At 46.7% G+C, this 22,772-nt stretch overlaps 2 protein-coding genes across 7 annotated transcripts in view; one reads left to right on the top strand and one right to left on the bottom strand.

Moving 5' to 3' along the window:
- The window catches only part of ATP23 (ATP23 metallopeptidase and ATP synthase assembly factor homolog), an 80,223-nt gene extending 65,133 nt beyond the window's left edge, over positions 1–15,090 (bottom strand). The window contains exons 1-2 of one of the 3 annotated variants that reach the window (XM_069629867.1): positions 14,419–14,672; positions 817–880 (exon numbers count right to left, since the gene is read on the bottom strand). Coding sequence is in view for 1 of the 3 variants with exons in the window: in XM_069629866.1 (XP_069485967.1) it covers positions 14,419–14,578 (160 nt within the window). In the remaining 2 variants the exon portion in view is untranslated. Of the gene's footprint in view, positions 1–816; positions 881–14,418; positions 14,718–14,999 lie in introns of those variants that run through there. The other 2 variants (XM_069629869.1, XM_069629866.1) reach the window with 2 other exon arrangements.
- A 400-nt stretch (positions 15,091–15,490) lies between these two features.
- RPAP3 (RNA polymerase II associated protein 3) overlaps positions 15,491–22,772 on the top strand; it is a 280,511-nt gene continuing 273,229 nt past the window's right edge. For 2 of the 4 annotated variants that reach the window (XM_069629862.1, XM_069629864.1), the window contains exon 1: positions 15,491–15,628. The gene's annotated coding sequence lies outside the window, so the exon portion shown is untranslated. The remainder of the gene's footprint in view (positions 15,629–22,772) is intronic. The other 2 variants (XM_069629863.1, XM_069629865.1) reach the window with 1 other exon arrangement.

The following is a 22,772-nucleotide window of genomic DNA, read 5'->3' on the forward strand; positions in this document are numbered from 1 at the left end:
AATCAATTGCAGCAGCTCCTCAAATTACTTTAAATAGACATGGGAAAATACCCCTGGCCTTCCTCACAACTCATATTTAGTAGAGAAATTGCATGGCCTGCAAATACAATGATTAGAAAAACTAAAATATCCTAATGTCATTAAACTGCTTCTCCAGACACTTTGTACGGTTAGCAATGCAAATAACATCTACAGCATCTATTCAAATATAAGACATTTTATTAAATGCAAAGTTATAAAAAAATAAAAAACACATAATATACACATAATCGCAAATACAAAAAAACATTAAAGTGACGCATGCTCTACAGTACTAAAGTGTACATTCAATGATTCTTAGATAACCACTTTTTAGAGAACGGCAGGTAATCTCAGACCTGCACCATCCCATTAATCACTGCTGGTGACCAGCAATGTAATACAATCATCTAATAAGTCTTCTAAATCACTGGTACCTATAATTAGGTCCTAATACAACAACATATGCTGCTTTAAAACACTGTTGAAAATTAGTGATTCTCAGCCCAACATGTTTCGTTCTTATCGTAATTTAATTCATAAACAAAGAACGTCTTCAGGGGAAGGCGATGTTATGAGACAGGGTTCTCTACACCCATCTCATTGGTGTTGGTTTGGGTTGCTTGCTTCTAAGTTCCAGTTGCATACTCAGGTCAGGGAAAACAGCATAAACAGCTATAAATAATGCTGATATTTTATGATATGATATGGCATTTATAACGCACCTATACACAAGTGTTTCGCATATGAAAAAGTGTCACATCCCATAAGTAAATCAATAGCCTACAAGGGACTTACCGTTGCCTATTTCGTAAGGTGTAGACAGACGGTGGGTTGGGTAACCTTGTAAATGGCTAACAATCTGAAAAAACCATGGGACAACCATGAGGAACTAACATAATACAGTACCAAATAGCAAAAACACACTCAATGTACAAGATGTAAACATACTTCTAAGCTTTACTTGCGACAATCTCTTTAACACCAACATCATAATTTCTTAACTGTTATCTAACTACAAACAGTTAGATGGCGAATAGACATTTAGAGTCTGGGGTATGGGACTAGGTGCTGGACCCGACTAATTTAAACCCTCAATTCATTTCTGTGTTGGAACCTCTGTTAAAATGTGCTGATAGACATCTCAAACCTTTTGTTACAGGCATGTATTCATTTATTCAAGATACAATGGAGATTGGTAACATAATAGAACAATTTCCGTTCGATAACGACACCCAATTGTTGTCGAGCCTCGATAGTGTATCTTTATATACCTGCATTTCTCAAGGAGCCGCATTGGCAGTTATCGAAGAAGTCTTGCCAAGTAAGAGAAAAGATGGATTATCACCGAATAGTTTAATTCTATGGTGTGCCGAGCTAGCCCTTACTGAAAACCATTTCATTTTCAACAATAAGTCGTATCACCAGATTCATGCACTGCAATGGGGTCCTCAGTGGCCCTGTCGGCAGCCAATCTATATGTAGAGGCCTTCGAACTGCATATTCTATACAACAAGTCAAATCCATTTTTGCCCAATCTGCATTTTTGGAGGTGCTAGATAGATGATTTTCTGGTAATCTGAGAATCAACTTCATTTATGCAGTTGATAACATTGATAAATTCCTGAAGTTCACTTCAGTACAGAGTGCAACGGAAATACATTTTCTTGGCATCACAATATGGGCAGGTACAGATATGAACATGTTGCAAGTAGGACCATTCCATAAGCCCACCGACAAAAACTCATTGTTACTTTGACAGTTGTCATCCACGTCACACTAGGGAGAACCTCCCCATAGGCCAATTTTTACGATAAAAACGCAACGGTTCAGAAAATGGAACATTTGATATGGAAGCAAAGGCCTTAAGTGTCAAATTGAGCACTAGGGTTTACCCAAAATCTATTGTAAAGAAGGCCTATAAACGGTCCAAGAATAATTCTATGGCAAGACGGTGGTGAGCCTTATGCTTTACTTCTTTTATTACTGATCCAACAGCAATTCAACTTAAACTTTTTTTTTCCAAAACTGGTAACACTTTTCCTTCCAGCTTCCCTGGAAGCCTAAAACAAACATAGGGGTAGCACAGTTTTGAAATGACAGAAAAAATGTCTTTGGACTACAAATGCCCACAATCTTCTGAGTCCACGTAGTCCTGTACCACACCCCTTGTTCAATCAGGGCTGATCCCTATCCATAAGAGGGACCCTAGCTGACTCCCAACTCCTCTTTCTTTGTTGCTGCTCCTGGGCTAAGTACCTCTGACAATTGTGTTTTGTTGTGAAGAGTAGGTTAAGCGCACCCGCGCTCACATGCTTTGCAGTATATATAGATATATATTTTGTGAGATTAGTGGATGCGTTATAGCATTATGTAGTGGTTCCAAGTGATTCCAATTTTATTAGTATGGTTACCTCGTGTTCTCTGATATTACTCTGAGGAGCACTTCGCTCTCTCCGTCACCGCTGCGTCTTCCCACGGTTCCTTTCCTAGTGTAGTGTTTCTTAGAGGAGCCGGGGCAGGAGCCTGAACCGCAAGCGAACGCGCTCTCACAAGGCACCCGGCCCCGCCTCCTCAGCCATACTACGCGGTCGCTCGACGAGGGTCCCTACCGCCAGGTCTTTAGGACCCAGCGGGAACCCAGCAGCAGGCAATCACATCCCATCAGCCATCACGCGCCATGTTGAGACGTTACTTCTCAGTTGAAGAGAAAGAGCGGTTCAGCGCGGCGTGAACTGAGCTTTTTTGTCTGGAATTCATTCAAAAAAGGAAATCGTAGTCATTTCGTTTTGGAAGTCGTGTGGGCATTTTACATTAAGAACACCTTGTGGGGCAAAAAAATAAATAAATATATTGAATAAGAAATATAAATAACGCTGAGGTTCCACTTCTAATTGAATCATGGCACAATACAGCGAGCCCAGACGGTCAAGATCCACATCCCGGAGTGGAGCTCGGAAGAATGGGCAGAGGAGCCCATACAGGAGGACCAAGATCTCTCCTTAAGTTTTAAGAGGGTCCTGGGAGATTCAGTATCCCAAGCAGTTTCTGAGGGGGTTCTCCCTCTAACTCAAAGGTTGGACCATCTAGAGGCCATGCTTAATAATCAGAGGGCAGAACAAGAGAAGTCCAAGAAGAGGAGGTCGCTGAGCCCCGGCGAGGGTACCTCAGCGAGACACCTCGATCCTGGGGTTGATCATAAGGGCAGTAAGAAAGCTCAGCAGAGTAGAGACTGTGATGCCCCCGAGCCAGCCAGAAGGGGTAGGCTTGATGCCCCAAGAGCCAGTGGACCCAGTAAACAGGTTGAAGGAGGCCTTTCTGAAAACGGCAATGGTACCAGGCTCTTGAACCCCTGCCCCAGGAGTGTACAATTCAGGGGAGAAAGAGGATGCTGGATAGATGCCAGATGACGAGAGCAGAGAGGTGGTGGTATCCCCCCCTCAACAACCCGAGATGCCAGAACAGCCCCCAGACGAAGAATCCCTGGGAGATATGTTGGATCCAGAAGCAATAAGACATCTTAAGTCAACAGACTGGGTGCTGTCACCCAGAGTTGCCTAGTACATGACATATCAGAAAACCTCTCAACCGAGAGATAAGATCTAAGATGAGGGCAGAATGCCCCAGGCCTGAGCTACCAGGCAAAGTGACAGACACCCCAGATCTCGACCCTAGATGGTCAATTTTGTAACTAAATCCTCCAAAGATGTGAGGAAAGGGGTGGGCAGAGCGTGGCGAGGGGCCAGTATAAGCTATTAGACCTCTCCGGGCCCCTTGCGAAAATCATGGATTTCGCCGAGAGGGCCAAAGACACAGGCACTCCAGTAGATCCCAGAGTACTGGCCAACTGGGCGCAACGCGCTGTCTGCTTTTGGGAAATGCGAACTGTGCGCTCTCTTCAGAGATGAGGCGCGGGGGTCCTGCTAAAAATCGACAGTAAGCTAAGCGACCTCTCTTCCTATGACACTGGCGAAGGAGCGAAAGGCATGCTGTTCGGAGACCTTTTCGCCAAGGAGATGAACCAGTTCGTAAGAATGTATTCTGCCCTGGAGAAGGCTCAAAGTTCCATCAAGAGAATTTTCCCCGGGCCGTGTTTTTTCCGGGACCGGATGCCAGAGGGGTCGAGCATCTGGTTGCTTCGCCTCCAACAGAAGACGCAAGGTCCCCTGGAAGGAATGGAGACGCGATCATAAGGGTGGGTCTTTTCTCAACACATCTTCAAATACAGTTAATGATATTGTCATGACCCAAGAGGGTGGAATATAATGCTCGCCTTCTTGTCTTTAATAGAATCAAGACTGCCTGAGCCATAAGCCTGGACAATCTTCATTGCGATGCATTACTTGAATATAAAGTACGCCCAAGGAATGAGAAAAAAACCTGGTATTTGTAACTACTTTAATTATTTGTCAAAGAAGATCAATAATATTATCCAAAGAAATACTGGCACATTCTAGAGGGATGAGATTGTCCACTTGAACCACCTATTTCTGCTAATCTGAAAGACCTCTATGTTAGATCAGACTATGTTAAAGATGGCCACCGCCTCACACGATATGGGAATTCAATCAAGAAAAGGCATGATGGACTATTGACTTGCAAAGACATCTGTGATACCCCGCGAGTTCGGAAAGTGATGTTCCTAAACACATGATGAAGGGATGTAGTGAGGAAAACAAACTACCTTGGATTGAAGTTATTTATAACGTCTTGAGGGTTTGAGACGTAGTAGTTTACGTCATATCACCAATAGCAGAACTCCTCTTTGCCACAAACGTACTAACGACAATCGTGTATATACCATAAATGCTTCATCCTAGGTAAGAGTGAACGAGTGTGCAGCAGGTATACAGAGACGGCAACATTCAGATAAAAGTAACGTGTTACTGTGGAGCAAGCAGACACCCGTGTATAGAAAATGACACACAGTAACTGTTTGTACAGACAACCGCATATGCCGTTGTAACAACATTTAGGTAAGAAGAGCGATCGAGAGTACGGTTATGTTAACTGGTGATACTAGTGATATGATCATGCATATTAGCATCCTACTAATTGGGTTTGCATGCCCTATTCATAGAACATGTACGGTATGTTGAAATCTCCATTCGCTTTTTATGAATTGAGGGTTTAAATTAGTCGGGTCCAGCACCTAGTCCCATACCCCAGACTCTAAATGTCTATTCGCTATCTAACTGTTTGTAGATAGATTACACTTAAGAAATTATAATGTTGTGGTGAAAGCATTAACCCTCAACAGTAAGAGATTGTCGAAAGTAAAGCTTAGACGTACGTTCACATCTTGAGCATTGAGTGTGTTTTTACTATTTCGTGCTGTATTGTGTTCATTCCCCATGATTGCCCCATGGTTTTTTCAGATTGTTAGCCATTTACAAAGTTACCCAACCCACCGTCTGTCTACACTTTATTAAATAGACAACGGTAAGTCCTGTGTATGTTATTGATTTACTATTTAGAGAAATTAAATCCAAGGAAAAGCTGTGGGATTTGAACAATAATTAGAATGCGTTACATGATAAGAAACATGCACAAGGGTTTTTAATGTTTTACCAAAATACTTTTCTGCTGCACTTTATAGTTATATATTTTTCCTGGATACATTTTTAATATCTGTATATACATGTGTTTTCAACTGAATTCTATGTCAAGACCCAGAGGCTCGCATGATGAAATATGCCAAAAACATTAAGAAAGGCATAGATCGTTCGTGGATGGCTCCTGGATACGGTAGGTCCTCTTGCTAAAATACTGCAGATGGCAGAGGAAGCAAAAGGAGGAGAGGCGATCGACCCAAACATCCTGACAGGTTGGGCACAACAAGCAATAGGTTTGTTGGGAGACGCGAAATGCACTATTGCCACAGAGCACCGACGATCGATCCTAGTTCATATCGACCCCAAGCTGGACGATCTGGCATCCTCCGAGTCCGCGTCAGCAGGGCTTCTCTTCAATGTTGTGAAGTGTATATCGAAGTTAGTCAGTACCTTTGCCATCCTGGACAAAGGTCAGTCGTCCCTCAAGACAGTATTCACCTCTCTGGTTTTTCCCATTGCTGGCAGAGGGAGAGGCCGTTCAGCCAGCCGCAGAGGGATCCAAAAGCCCTGCATGAGCACACATTGGTGCGAGGACAAGAGGCCCAACCCATTCTTCACCTCTCACAGGTGGAGTAGAGGACGCGGTTGGCATGGCAGCAACACAACAGCAAGATACAGGATGCTATTGCAGGTGAGACTGCAGTCACAAGTGTCCAGCGCTGCCTGTCTCAGCGCAATTCCACCCGTTGGGGGCAGGCTAGCAGCACACGCTCAGACTTGGAGAGAGTTTACTGCAAATGCTTGGGTCGTAGGCACGGTGCAAGGGTTCTGACTCGACTATTGCAGGTGCCAGAACAGCCGCACCGCCCCTGCATTAGGTCAAGCACAGATCAGGTCCTCTTAGACAAGGAGCTGTTAAGACCAGTCCTTGGTCATAGGGTTCACTTATCAAGGACACTAAGGACAGGTACTGTTAGTGGTTACTTTATTAGCTTCATAGTTACAGGATCAGATGTCATCAAGTCATTGAGAGATCAAGAGGAACAAGGGACATTGAGCCCACTGGCTCCCACCACCCAGGCTCACATATTGTAACTGCCTGGATTAGAACCAATTCAACTCCAAACATTCTAACCTCACACTCCACACTCACAGCCTACATTCTGATGACATCAATCCTGGCACAGCACACATGCAAGCATAAGAGCCAACTGTAACACCTCCTTTCCTACAACAACAAAAAACACACCTCAAGCTCACCAGGAGGAAGCAATCCCAACACCTCCTCCTCTTGCATAAAGACAAGCCCACTACCAAACCCTTTCAAACATCAGAACACTCCTCACTCTCAACCATGTTCCACTAACACCCGGAAAATTGTACCAACAGGCGTACCCAACATCCTACAACAGACCCAGCCGCCACAACTAACGCTCCTAACCAATCAAAACATCACAAATCACCTTCCGTTCCCCCCTGCCATAAGGAACCTCGAACTGCCACTTTCGAGCACTAACTGCCCACCGCGGGAAAACACAACAAAACACTACCAAAGCCTACCAAAACACCACAATTCACCTTCCGTTCCCCCTGCCACAAAGGAACCTCGGACTGCCACTTCAGAGCACTAACTCCCAAAGCCGGGAAAAAACCAGGTACTAACGTAGCAACACAAGACACTTACTAACAACCCAACAATCTACCCGGGTCAACAAGGACCCACAGTCTCAACCCATACCGCTGTTAAATCCACTCAGAAATGCAAGCCAACAAACACACCTCAGGTCACCAATCACACCAATAAATAAAGGCAACCAGCTGTCACTAAAACAACCACAACTAGCCCTAGCTACAAATGTTGGCCAGACACTTGAGCCCTTCTAAACAAATCAAAACACCCCAAAGAGAACACAGCTGCAGATGAAACGTTGCCAGACTTCTGAAATTGATCAAGAGAAAATTCAAGAACAATTCCAGAAACCACCTAAAAGTTCAAGAAGTGAAAACACAAGCTGCAATGTCACCTGCATCTTCAGAATTTCAAGCAAACCCCTGGACCCCAACAACTCCATAAGGTCACCAAAAACAACATCAAAGCTTCACACAGCTTCAGGCACTAGTCCCCTGCTAGATGCCTCTGGGCTCTGCAGAGCCACAACCCAAAACAACATCAAAGCTTCACAAAGCTTCAGGTGAACTCTGCAGAGCCACAAACCACCACAACATCAAAGCTTTGCAAAGCTTCTGGTACTAGTCTCCTACTAGATACCTCTGGACCCCGCAGAGTCACTAACCAACACCCATCAAAGCTCCAACAAGTTTCCATACTAGCCGGCCACTAGTATATTCGTACCTGACCTCGGAGGGCCACACACACACACAACACCACCAACTCCGCAGAGTTCCTTGACTACTCCAAAACATACATCAGACACAAGATACACAAGGTACACACAACCCCCACATAGAATGTTAACTGCTAAGCAGCGCTGCAGTTGCTCTAGCAGTCATCATGTGTTGCACATCCAAACACGCACAAACAAAACTTCACACCTACAATGCCTCAAAACTGGTTATATTAAGCATTGCATTGACATATGTATAATCACATTATAAATTGCTGATCTCATTTCCGAAAAGTCTATGTTGCCAAAGCACAGACAACTCTAACTGCTGAAATGCCTCAAAAAATGTTATGCTGAATAAAATATGGATCTCACCACACTGATTGTATTAAAACCATCTCACCACACACAATCATCCAAATACCAGCAAAGAAGTGACGCATGAATTAGTTCAAACCTAAAAAGATCAGTCCATGTTGCCTGTGCCATACCAACTCTACAATCTAGAATTGCTCAAAGTTGTTACAGCTAAGCAACATGTACAACAAAAACATTAATACCTATACTTGCATTTCACAAAACTCCAGATTATGAGATCCACAGGGTTACACTCTTTCACTAGTAACAGCCATAAACACCCAATCACTCTATTCTTCACCACAGAGTACAATTGCTGAAATAACCATACTATGCTTCCCATGCCGACAGCTATGCTCAGGCATTACTCGGCTTCCATAAACAGCATTGCTCCCAAATTTCACTGGAGAACGTTATAGACTACGTTAAGGTTGCATCAACACCAAGAAGATTAAATGCGATCACAGTTGCTTGCTCAGGCTCTCACTCGATTGCCGCTTACTTCACGCAGCTCGTGCTCCCCACTTGATGACGCTGCACCATTAGTCCCCACGGTACGCAGCCAAAGGCTACACCTCTTGTCCCACGTAGATCACTTTGTTCGTGAGAGTCCGAACACTCTTCCTCTGACACCCATGACTGACTTCCTCCGCACGTCGTCACGTTGGAGCAGGTTCCTTACTCTAGGCTCAGTCTGCAGCCTCTACATGCCGCATCTCCCGAACGCCAGCACACTGAGCCGACGCCGTCTTCTTAACCCGAATGCAGGTGAGGTCAGTGTTCTTACTGATTGTAATCACCTCCTGCAGAGGCGACGACCTCATCAGTCACCTTTAGGCCACTGCGCATCAGAGGTCTCCCAGTCCCAACGGCCCCACGACCAAAGCGAGCCGCATAGTTCCCTTCACAACACCGGGTTGACATCAGACATGGACACAGGCCACTTGGCATTCCCGTGTTCTCTCAGATCAGCAGGTCGCGCTGCACCTCCAATCGCCACACAGACAGCACTTGTTTCCCTTTTCTCACAGGGATACATAGACTCCAGTATCTCCTCTCACTCCAGTTATAGGACTCCCGAACAGTCTTATGCACTAAGGCAACCTCCATTCCTTGGGCATAACTTGACAGTTTACTATACTCCTGGGAACACCAAGTCTTGATATCTTCCAGGCATCCTCCTTACACTTGGATTGAATAAGGACCCTTCATCTCTCATGTCCCAGGGATGCCTATTCCTGGCAGCCCCTTCTGATCCTGACGGGACACCGGCAGGCCTCACATGTCCCAACATGCCTCTGGGACAAGTCGCCTCATTCAGCCGTGGGTGGTGGGCGCTAATCAAGGCCATGGGGGGCAGTGGGCTCTCCCACTCTCCAAACAGTCACTTTTGTCCTCTTGGCTGCACCCCCGCAGCAGAATCTCTTCTCCTCTCTCACATGACATCACACAGGTACCTGCTTCTCTTTGCTTTCATGATGTCCACTCCAAGGTCCTCCTTCACCATACCTTGGACCATCCTCGTCGCCAATTAAGACCAGCCCTTGGTCATAGGGTTCACCCATCAAGGATACTCAGGACAGGTATTCTTAGTGGTTACTTTATTAGCTTCATAGTTACAGGATCAGATGTCATCAAGTCATTGAGCGAACAAGAGGAACAAGGGACATTGAACCCACTGGCTCCCACCACCCAGGCTCACATATTGTAACTGCCTGGATTAGAACCAATTCAACTCCAAACATTCTAACCTCACACTCCACACTCACAGCCTACATTCTGATGACGACATCAATCCTGGCACAGCACACATGCAAGCATAAGAGCCAACCCTAACAGGAGCCAAGAGAGATTTTTTTAAAAAGGCGACAAGACCAGCGGTCCAGGGAGAGTAAGGCTTTCTGAGCAACATCTTTCTGATGAGAACGAAACTGAAAGTACGGCCAGTGATCAACCTTAGAGAGTTGACACTTTAATGTACCAGCATTTCAAGATGGAGGGCATCCACCTCAGAGACATCCTTCAGAAGGGAGAGTGGCTAGTCCGCTTAAATCTGAGGGATGACTATATAACTGTCCCCATCCACACTGACGGTTCCTAAAATTCCTTTGGCAAGGCCAGGAGGTGGGTATTAACATGCCTTCCCTTGGGCCTATCCTCGGCGCCATGGTGTTTCACCAAGCTCCTCAGGCTGGTTGTGGCGAGACTCCGCGAACTAGGGGTGCGCATGATATTGTACCTCGACGACCTATGCCTCATGGTGCAAGACCTGGGGAGACTGCAGGGGGCAGTTAGCCCTCACATTGGGGCTTCTGGAATTTCTGGGGTTTCTCGTCAACTGGGACAAATGGGAGATCAACCCACAGCAGAAACTTCTACGATTTGTTATACACTCCCTTGTGGGGACACCAAGCCTACCCCTCCCGAAGGTCAACAATATAACTAAGGGAAATCAGGTCTATTCTAAGGAGGAATCTAATTTCTTTCAGGCAACTGGCAAGGATTGTGGGGCACCTCACCATCAATTCAGGCAGTCTTTCTTGGACCACTTCATTATTGTGCCCTTCAACAGCTCAAGATTCAGTTTCTCAGACAGGGGTGGTTTTACGAGAAGCTGGTCCTCATGTCGGCAGAAACCAAGATGGAACTTAACTGGTGGCTCAGGCACATGATGCATGGAATGAAAGGGAAATTCTCAGCTCTGCTCCGGATCTTATTATAGAGTTAAACGCAGGTACTGGGGAGCTGATGACCGGTGGAAGGTGGTCTCTGGAGGAGTTCAGGCTTCACGTAAATTGCCTGGAGCTTCCAGCCAGCCCCTTTGTGATCGGGCGCCTATCCCAGGACAGAATTCAATGCTGCATCCTGCTGTAAATGAACCTTTCGGCAGACCAATACACCAACTGCCTAGGCGGGATGAAGTCCAGATGGTTAGCAGAGCTGGCAAAGGACTTCTGGTTCTTCTGTTTGGAGAGTGGTCTCAGCGTCACTGCAAAGTACCTCCTGGGGGCATCCAACCAAGTAGCAGACTGAACTCCAGACACCTCAAGTACTCCAGTGACTGGAAGCTGGACAGAGGTCTTTTAGGCTCTCATGCAGAGGACGGTCCTTGCCAGACAGATTTGTTTGCATCCAGACTGAACCGCCAACTAGTGCAGTTCTTCAGATGGAGGCGGACCCGGAAGCAGCAGCCACACATGCTTTATTGCAACAGTGGGGTCTACAGAGGGACTATGCCATCGCCCCAGTTTGCCATGATTGCGATAACCCTGGTGTACGCGAGACAGCAGCACATGAGACTGAACAGTGGCACCAGGCTGGGCGAGTCAAGATTGGTTACCGGACCTGCGGGAGCTCATCTGAAACACCCTGCTTCTGCTATCGGACTTCCCAGGAATTCTGCTAGATGCGGCAGGGTGGCAAAACCCATTCATTGAAGGTAAAACCCCTGCAGCTGATAGCTGGGGGGATTTCAGGGTACCTGGTGAAAGCAACGACTAATCGGGGGGGGGGGGGGGCTGAGCACCTCATCCGAGAATCCTGTGCTCCTAAGTCAGCCAAGGCCTACAGATCAGCTTGGCACCGATGGCGCAGCTGGTGTGTGGCTAAGAACGTGCATCCCACTTCTGCGGATTTAGTGCACGTAGTCAACTTTCTAGCTAATCTTCTCAGAAGGCAAAGCATATCTGACTGTGAACAGGGTCATGTCCACCATCTCTGTGGGGCATGATCAGATGGACAACGCCCCGGTTGTGCGGCTACTTAAGGGAGTAAAGGCCATCTGGCCACCAAAAACCAAAGTACTCTTGTCTTTGGGATGTTAACTAGGTTATTCGACTGTTCCTGAGTTGGCTGGCTAATGATGCCCTGTCCAGGAAGAGTCTCTCTAAGCGATCCTGTTATGCTTGGAGTTTTGGACGCGTGGGAGCTGTGGACTTAGACAGGACTTTTGTCCACAGGGTATCACCTTCCACATTAAGCGAAGGACGAAAATCTCCTTTAGAACTGCTTTCCGGGAACAGCCTAAACTCTGTCCAGTCAGATGCCTGAAGGAATACGAGAGGCAGACTGGGCCTATTAGGCCAGCAGGGGAGTGAAACCTTTTCATTGCACTCTGGAGACCATACAAAGCAGCAGCTAATGGCACCCATGTCAGGAGTGGTGAACCAGGAGGCAGGAATAGATCTCCATCTTTTTGGTGCTCACTCTTCGAGAGAGTAAGGAACTCAACGAAAGTTGTTCCTTGTGGAAAAATATATTTTGTTTACAGTCTTTCATTGTTAATTGTCTAAGTAAATCGAAACGACTCTCTAAACTTTGTTTACGAAGAAGAGTGGTTTATTTCACTCCTGACCAATTTACTTTGTACGTTATTTTACATTATTTAGAAAGACATATATACATATCAATGTATTTACATATTTTTGTTCAGTTTCAAGTTGTTTTTTTTGTATTCATTAATATGTAGCAGCTTTCTCGTTTAGGGAAAATATAGACCCTGGTTGTTTGATTAAAGCTTCCTAGCCGTACATTACGTATTTAGGCTGCTACTACTTGCACCTAACTCACTATTCTGCACAACTACCGTCTTCCCAATTCCAAATACAGGGAATATGGAGACACGTTTTTCTTCTGTGCACATAATGATGTCAAGAGAATATAGTCATGTTTAAAACTTTAAAAAAAACTTGAAACTAAAGAAACAGGTAAATAAATTGATATGCATGTCTTTATAACTAATGTAAAATAGCGTACAAAGTAAATTGGTCAGGAGTAAAATAAACCACTTCTTCGTAAACCCAGTTCCTAGTGTCGTTTCGATTTTAATCAGACACTTAACAATGAAAGACCATAAAAAAATATGTATTTTTCCACAACGAACAACTTTTGTTTTATTTTCACTCTACGAGTGGGGACATTGTATTTTCACCAACGGTGCTCATCTACAGGACATCCTAAAGACTCCAGACTGGTCAAATGAGGCCACGTTTTATTTTAAGCATACAAGAAAATAGCTTTGTTAGTGACTAGTAAGCTTTGAACAAGCATAATGCAAGCCTCCACTTCTTGACATAGAATTCAGATTTTCCATACTAACGTTCAGGAAAGTCATAATTCTATTAAAGACACAGAGGCAAAGTATTATCCCAACCCTTTAAACGCTCAGTTCTGCGTAGGATAGGGTGCAGTAGAACAAACAGCAGAACATTGTAAGCGCATGAGACGTGCCCAGGAGCAAAAGCGGCATAGCGATTAGCCAACCCACAAACTGCAAGAAGGTTGTATTTTTTCTTCCCTTGTTTCTCTCATGCATGGGCGGATACTGAGCAGAGGCGCTCCCGAGTGCCTGCAGGGCTGAGACCACGTACTAGTAGCAGATTTACAAGTACCAAGGACACTGTTTGTTCTTAGTTCCAGTTGTTATTCCAACAGTTGAGGCGATTCCACACAGCAAGTGCTCTTGGGGGACGACTGAGCTTTGTCCAGGGCGGCGAAGGTACTGAAGAACATATCCTTCACAAAATGATCACAGAAGAGAAGCCCTTTTGCTCCTGAGGTGGCCTCCGAGGATGCCAGCATGCCCATTTCTGTGTCGATCTTCACTACGATCAATCATCGACGCTCTGTGGCAATAGTGCAATTTGCATTGCCCAACAAACATATTGCTCATTGCGCCTAACCGGTCAGGATATTCGGGTAGATGGATTCTCCTCTTCCTCTGCCATCTTCAGTATTTTAGGAAGAGGGCCCATGATATCCATAAGCTTTCCTGGCAAGCCCTTCACGAACAATCTATGCCCTTCTTAATGTGTTTGTCATATTTCATCATAATACTTAGCCTCTGTGTCTTTAAAAGAATTATGGCTTTCATGAAGGTTAGTAAAACCTGAATTTACGTGCAACACAAAGTAATAAAGCCTAGGATGAATTTGCCACGGAAAGGTTGTATATGTAGGATTCTCAAGACTGAATGTTGGTGAGCGTTAAATAAACATAGTGTGACAGGTTGTGAAGTACTAGATAACAAGGTTATTCATCAGTTTGTACATAATATTGACTTGATTGTACATGTGAAAGTTAGAACTACAAGTCCCATAATGCAAGCGAGAGAGGATGACCCCACGCACGGGGTCGCGACCTACTGCTGTCCAGCGCGATGGAGAGCATGATCCGGCACTTGTTGTTGAAGGTGAAGATGCTCTTGGAGAGGAAGGAGGCTCGGGACCGCTCCTTCCTCTCGGGGAAGAGGCCGTAGCCGTGGTCCTCCACCTCCTCCTGCTGCGGCTGCTGCTGCCCGTCCATGCCAGGGGATCCCGGTGACGGGGGAAGCCGGGGGACAGGGTGCACCTTCTCACGCGGGGCACAGGTTGTAGCCAGGGCTCTGGGGCGGGGCGTCTTCTATGTCTATGGCGCTCGCGCGCGTGGGCAGGGCGTCTTCTATGTCCAGGGCCCTCACGCAGGCGCGCGCCTCTCCAGCCGCGTGGTCCCTTTTCTGTGGCGACCGCCCGTTCATAGGCGCAGTACAGTTGCCATGGTAACAGCAGTTTATGCTTCAGAACATCAACGTTTCACCCTGACAAAGGAGATCTACGTATATATGAGGCATTTCGTTTTTAGGAAGTGGCGCTACAAAAGAGGAACAATTCGGTTCGTAAAATAAATGTGAGCATTGGACGTACATTTGACTGTACGTGAATGTCTATTTATAAATACAGTGCCTTACATATTTGGAGTGCAGCTGTGTGATATGCTATCACGCTTGGAAGGTAGATGTGAACCGGGGTTGCCTATCCTGCGTGGCCATGCTGCGCAGTTCTCCGGCCTTAAAAAGGACGTCGGAATGTTAGTCTTTCTTTCTTTTCCATAATCCTCAATCCAAAAGTGAAAGCTGCGCCGCGGACGTCGCGGCCATGTTAGAGTCAGTCAGGTTTCCTGCGTCTCTCCAATTGTTTCAGACTACAAGTCTCATGAGCACTCACCGATGCACACACGGCCATAGCCTGATGGGAGTTGTAGTCCATAGAAACATGAGAGCCAAAGGTTGTAGACCCCCCGTGTTAGAGCTAGGCTGGCAGGTTATCCGATCGTACGCCCCGTTCAGACGCCGGTGACGTCATTGAGCGCACTGCCTCCATATTGGTTTGGGAGTCGCCCAGGCCCCCCCCCCTCCGCGGTTGCCAAGGTTCCGGGCGCAGCGTCATGTGCGTGAGGCGGGCGCGGGGGATGCTGGGATAGTGTCGCGCCGAGTGACAGCCCCGCTGTGTTTCTGCGGCTAGAAGCGTGTAGTGCTAAGCCCCGGGGACGCGCAGACTGGCAGAGCTCGCCCCCGGCCAGCGGAGCGGCTCGTTACAGGTAACGCCCAGGCGGCGCTACGCCCTAGATGGGATGAGCTTAGAGCTCCCGCTTTGACAGCTTTGGTTCTGCCTCTGCATTCTGGGACTTGTAGTCCTCTGTTTATAACGTTAGAACTACTCCACGAGTCCCGCGATGCATAGAATACTGCTTCTAAACTACCCTCGCCTGCTTGAGTTGTGCGTGCCCCTGCTGCTGAAAACGCAGACGCTGCATTCTTAATGCTCTCTAGGAAGCTACCAATTCACGACAAATAGTTTCTTTGGGCATATCCAATTATAAAACACATTCAGACCAGACAGTGGTGCATAGGGTGGCAACATAAAACGTCACATACATTTAAAACAGAGCCAGTGGGCATTTCCCTCCCTCTCTCCCCTGCTAATCGCACAGTAGCTTGACTGGTGTGCAGGGCCCTTAAGCATCCTCGGGTCCCTGACCTCCCACATCTTATTGTCCCAGCAGCTGCTGTCAATCCTCTGCACTCGCCTCTGCTCGCCCTCCACCACTGGAGGTTGCACTTACCTTTCTTCATAGCACTTCTCCTGCTGCTCTCCCCGAGCACCACATCACCCATCCAATACCCAGGGGCGGAGCCAGCCACAGCATTTTACGGGGGCTAGATGGCAGTTTTGAAAACTGTTAGTGAGACGGGACATTAAACCTATTGCGCTGATTACGCCCCACCCCATGCTACCACCCCCCCACACAAGGCCAGGAGGCTGATATCACGCTTTCCTTTGGCCCATTAGATTATCTTTCACTCAAGCTCACCAGAGGCATAGCCATGATTCTGGGTAACACCAGTAATAAGATAAAATGCCACAGTAGGAAAACATGCTCTTGCTGGCTAGCCGGTAAAATAGCTCAGCAGGCTGAGCTCATGTTGTAATCTGAGTGTAATTTGAAGGTTTAAATCCCGGCAAGGCCAACTCAGCCTTTCATACTTCAAAGTGACCTCCCTGATCTCTATGTACCGTGTACTATTATTTTGCTTTTGCACCATGTTACCTCTCACTCTGTACTGTGTTTTCCCTGCTCACCAAGTTGTACCAGCGCTGTTAAATGTGTGCAAACTTCGGTTGGGTGATATATTTTATGTAAATATGGCCCATGGCACACACAACTAGGAACAACACCCTCACCATCAAAAAAAGTAAAAAACCTTGAAGTCCTAATGGACAGTGCTCTAACATTAGAACCACAAGTAAACACAATAATCAAGAAATGCTTCTTCTCCTACACTCAATAAAAATCCTATTGTTCCTGTCCATCACTCATTAAACACTGACCATCACCGCCCTCATCATTTCGAGAATTGACTACGCAAACAGCCTCTACCTCGGAATGCCAGAGCACCTGCTGAAGAAACTGCAACATATCCCTGACTCAGCGGCCAGACTCCTCCTTAAACTATCACAAAGGGACCACCACATCACCCCAGCGCTAGAAATTCTACACTGGCTACCAATCAAACAACGAATCCCTTTCAAAATGATGTGCATAACGCACAAAGCAATCCACGGCCAAGGAGCAGAATTCCTACAAAAGAAATAACCATCTGCCAACTGACAAGAACACTCGGACATCTGCCTGGAACCAAAACCATACACAAGAAAAAAAACTTGGGGGTTCATCATTCTCCCACCTGGCAGCAAAAACGTGCAACACCCTTCTAAAGAAATACGCAGTACAAAGGACCACCTGAAATTCAAGAAACTACTCAAAACCTGCCTCTTCACTTCAGAACCAGACGGAATCAACTATACTAATGGAAATAGAATGCGCCACAAACAAACCGACGTGGCAAAAAGTAGCTGGGGAGGAAGGAGGCCCAGGATTCAGCCTCTCCCAAACCAAACCCCTACACTAGGCAAAGCCCAAGGGACTAGCACCCAACAGGACAGGAAGTGCTTAGGACTTGGAGGGAGGGATTGCACCCTAGGAGCTCAGGAAGGTGATATCAGGCAGACCGACCCGACTGACGACCAAAAAGCAGCCCACAACCATGGTGATCTCAGCCTAGGGAGGCCCTCACCACCTTCCCACCCACAGATCACTAGGCAGTCACAGAGACATGGCACAGCCTCGCGCAGAATCTGATGAATGAACCACTAAGGAATGCTCCTGCAGGCAGTAAGGGCAGCGATACCTAACACAGATGCCCGAAACACTGAGGTAACCCCACTAACCCATCTGCTAAAAAACTTCAACTCTCCGCTTACACCTCTCACATCCTAAAAAAACACACCACTCTCTTGCACAGCAAAGTGCACACACTTCACTCCACGGCAACAACAAAACAAACCACACATAGTCTCGCACAACAGCACATGGTAGTCTACCAGTCCGTAAACCACACCCATGCTCAGCGAACAGTGTAAACCGAACTGTAGCTGCCAACAGGACATTATCAATCTTGCTCTACCTTTATCCTGCTACACTCTACGAGCTCCTGCCCTCTGACCTTTCAGATCCATCAGAGTGCCAGGGGACCACTCTGGTGATAATAGTGCGCGGTACAAATGTCCTTTTAATATTAACATGTAAGAATATTGATGTTGCCTTTGACCTTAACGCCAGCAAAGTAAAAAGCCAAGTCAAAATAAGAAAACATGCCCTCCCCATGTAATAACACTCATGTTGGCTTTGCCCTTAATGTGAGTACAACATTCCATGCCACATTAAGACCCAGCCAGGCCAGGCCTGCCCCACTGTAGCATAGCCCCCACTCCAACCCCACCACCACATACAAACACTCAAGTTGGCTTTCCTTTGCCCAGATACGGCAGTAAAACATGATAGGTAGGTGTGTGTGTGTGTGTGTGTGTGTGTGTACGTACATACACACACACACACACCCCTTACATACACTCTCGCATGCATGCACGCATACATTCATACATGCATGCATACATACAATCCCTGGATGTACAGAAATGCACTTTATTTTAGTAAATACTAATTATTGAAAGCATGGGCCACGTAAAAGCTGGGCCAGCAGTTAAACCTTTAGCCGCAACATGGGAGGAGGGGGGTCTACTGATGGCAGTGCCTCTCTCTTCACTACAATGCCTGTTTTCTCACCTCAGAGAGCGGTGTATTTGCTTCATTAAATACACCGTTCTCCGAGGTGAGAAATGTTACAGGTTCTAGCGGTCTGAGCCCAGGCTTGGCGTAACAGCAGAGTGTTGCCTGCTGTGTCAAGCCCATGACTGGCGACGCCCCTGCCCATACCCCTCTGTGCTTGCACGTTCTGAACACTCGCAAGGCATAGTCGGTTTGTCTTCCCCTCCCCATTGACTCTTCTTATTTGTTGTATCTAATTTTTTTACATTGTTGTAATTACATTGTCTATCATCCCATGTCCCCTCCTTGTTGCCCTTTGGTCAGTTTGAAACAGTATTTGCGCCTAACAAGTGAACAATAAATAATTTGCACATGCACAAAAAGACACTTTATTAGTCCAGGAGGAGTGGACCATCCATGACATGCACCATTACTGGTTCTATTGCATTTTGGAATTGACAGGAAATAAAGCTTTTGCTGAGTCTGCTTTCAGCATGTTGAACCTGCAGGACCCAACTTTTTACTGCACCCATTTTAATCATCTAGAGCAGGGGTGCACAACTAGTTTTGCTGGAGGACCGAATGTACCTTACAAGCTGTCTACAGGTGGCCCGATTGTTTGTGTGGGGTAGCCGGGTGTGGCATGTGCTGAATTTACGACCCCCCCCCCCCCAGACATTTTTAGTAAGCATGTGGGGGAACAAACAGGCATTTTGAGGTGTACTTCTTGTCTTTATTGCTATTTGTGCTTTCAATTCCGCAGTACACATTATTACCAAGCCAGAAGAAAAACTTATTTGCCCCTGGGCTTCAACATGTTATGAATAGTATGAGAACAAAAATCATCCCTGCTCCCCCAGCAGCAATAACCTAACGGAACTAGCTGTCCTACAGGTGAAAAAGAGATGTGCAAATATGGTTGATGAGTGATCTGCCCACATTAATGACTACATGAGAAAGCTTTGCCTCTGGATCTTTAGAAGAGAATGCAGCCTCCAACCCTTTGCACTTTACATTGCAGTATGGGTAGACTGGGAGGCCACCGGCATCATAGGACGCCATCACATTTAAAGAAAAACCTTTACATTTGCATCCTCCACATGCAACCACCAAACCCCTCTGCTTTCAGAAGCACTGCCCCAAAAGACTTCAATACCCACTGTCAACATTGCTTTGTCACCAGGGCAATACATAAATATTCTCTTTACAATAATTTGCTCTGAAGCATCATACAGGTGGTGTGTACAGGCCCTGGAAAGAAAATATAACCAATATAGTTTATTTTCTATACTGCCTATTACCATACTGCCTATTACCATGCTTTACAGCACTAGTGTTGGTAAAATTGTGTACTAAATTGGAGGGGCGTAAATATTTCCTCCAAATATGCCAGTATGATGGAGTGTAGCAAGGGAGCCTAAACCAATCAAGAGGTGTTTGGGGGAGGAGGAGAGGGCTTCCTCCCTACCTCCCGAGAACATTTTTGAAACACAAGCATACACACCGACATGCACATATTTAAATTAAAGTACGTTCTGCCCTAGTCCTGATGTTTCCTCCCAGTGCTAAAGCTCCTGTGTAGAACGAAAAAGAAGCAAAGAGCGCTCCCGGGTTCGTGCACATGTGCGCAAGAACTGGAGCGCTGTTGAGGAAGAGCCCTGCTCCGTTTGCATGTGGGAAGAGGCGCAGGAGCACTTCCTTCGTACATACAAACATGCAGTTCCTCGGCCATCATCCCCAATGGGCCATAGCAGGTTGGGGAAGCAATACGCCCCTATTTTTACATGGCTAATTGGAGAAAATCCATTGAGCTTGAAGACTTATCCTTGACCTCAAGCCCAGGGACCGCATCTCTCCAGCCCTACAATCTCTCCACCGGCTCCCGATTGCTGCAAGCATCAAATTAAAATCCCTTTGCATCATCCAAAAGGCTCGCTGGGGCCGGGGACCACGCTATCTACAACTGGCTCTCGCCAAATACTCTCCTTCCAGATCTCTACGCTTCTTCGGTGCCAACTCTCTGCGTGTCAAGCACTTTTCTAGACAGTGAGCTGGTGGCCGATCTCTTTCCTCTACTGACTCCCTACTCTGGAACAGTCTACCCCCTACATCTCCGTCTTCAGCCGGATCTCCTCAAATTCCGGAAGCTCCTCAAGATTTTGCTTTTCACCTCCTCCTTTCCCCCCTCCCTCCCTTGCTAAACACCACAGTCATTGAGATTGGTGAAAGGGCCATTATGTGTCCTTCTGCGTCCTGCTCCCCACCCCCCAATTGTCTTTAGCCTCTGCCCACTGCCAGCACTTGTCTTTGGGCGCCCACTGGCCTGTGCTGTCTCACAGGCCTGCACTTATTGTATTGTAGCTGACCACTCTTACCAAGTGATCTCTGCCAGGCACTTAACATCTGCTTGCAACTCACTCCCTAGCACTTCACCCAGTGGAAATCCTAGCATTTACCCCCTCCCTCGTCCCTTCTCAATTTCTGCACTTGCAGGTTCTGAATTCTCACAAGGCCTAGTAGGACCGCCTCTCTTTCTTTACATTTCAGTCCCTCCCCTTTGCTCTGTGGGTGCCTTGAAACACAATTTACTGGATGAATAAGCACCTTACAAGTGCACAATGAATAAATGAATATGCAAGACTGAGGAACACAGCTGTCAAACGGATACCGCGTTTTCCTCGATTCCTCAGCTGCATAAAGCAGCTGAGTGAGTTCTTAGTGTTTACAATGGGCTGGCTCCTCCATTGTGGGCGCGGGGGCTCATATGGGTCGGCGCAACCTTGCCTATTATGGAGAAGCACCACTGGTGCACCGTCCAAGAATGTATGCTCAGGGTCAGTGTGGCTGGAGAAGAAATACTGCTGACTTTGAAGTTATGCACGTGACTGCACTGTTGGTAATACAGTGATTTTGAACACATTAATGAACTCATAGACATGTGACAGAAGAAAGCCACTAGGACCCATCCATGTGGCTGAGATAAGCCTCCTCGCCTCCTTACTGGTGTCTAGGGGTCTCTCAAATGGGGTAATGTCTCTCTGGATCTGCTCCTTTCAGCCCTCCCCGTTAGTGCCCCCTTCTTTGAGTTGGAAATATAGAAAGACCTTGGGTTTCGTATGGCGTCTCTGACTCCCTGTACCCAGATGTGTCCCTACGGTGAGGGTCAGGTTGTTACTGCTTCCATTTCAGTGTGCTGTTTCCAAATATGCCAGACCGTACCCACAATCGAGTGTTCCAGAATTCTACGCAGTATCCTATTTTTGTTTTGGGGAACCACAGCCATTCCCCGACCGTCGCCGGGCGCATCTGTATGTTGTCCATGGCGATCCACTGGAGATCCTGCTGCACTCTTAGGTGGGGTATCCGTTGGGCAGCCTTATATTAAAGTTTAATGTCTGGTAGACCCACACATGCTTTTTCCTTTGGAAGGGCAAGGATCCCCGCGGGAATCCTAGCCTTTTTTACCATGCCAGAGAAATTTCAGTATGTGCGCTTAGTTTCCCGAAAGTACGAGTCCAGGATCCGAATGGGTAGCATTTGCTTCAAAGAGAGGATCCTCGGATGGAGGGCCATTTTAAGAGCATTAAGGCGCCCCAGCCAGGAGACCGTGAGCTTACTCCACTTCTCCATGTCCTCTTTTAGCTTGGCCATCAGTGGGGTTAAATTAGATGCATTTAATTTCTGAGGTCCCTAGTGACATTAATCCCCAAGTACCTAAGCAGCCCCAAGATGACCTGCATTCCAAGAGGCCCGAATCTGGCTATATTTCAATCTTCATTCTTGTCCAAGGTGGAGGAGGACCGACTTAGACCCATTGATCTTCAACCCTGATATTCTGCCATATTGTTCGATGAGTTGGACCACCATCGGCACTGAACTCAAGGGGTTTGTAACATGTAACAACATGTCCCCATATAATGCTACTTTGTATTCCAGCCCCCCTATGCAAAACCCCTCGACACAAGGCTCCCCACTGATCTTATATGCTAGAGGCCCCAATGAAATTGCAAAAAGCGTTGGCGAAAGGGACAGCCTTGCCTAGTTCCCCTCCCTAAACCGAATCATTGTGAATACC

Source organism: Ambystoma mexicanum, chromosome 12 (genome assembly GCF_040938575.1).
Source record: "Ambystoma mexicanum isolate Mex_15411 chromosome 12, UKY_AmexF1_1, whole genome shotgun sequence".
Lineage (NCBI taxonomy): Eukaryota > Metazoa > Chordata > Amphibia > Caudata > Ambystomatidae > Ambystoma > Ambystoma mexicanum.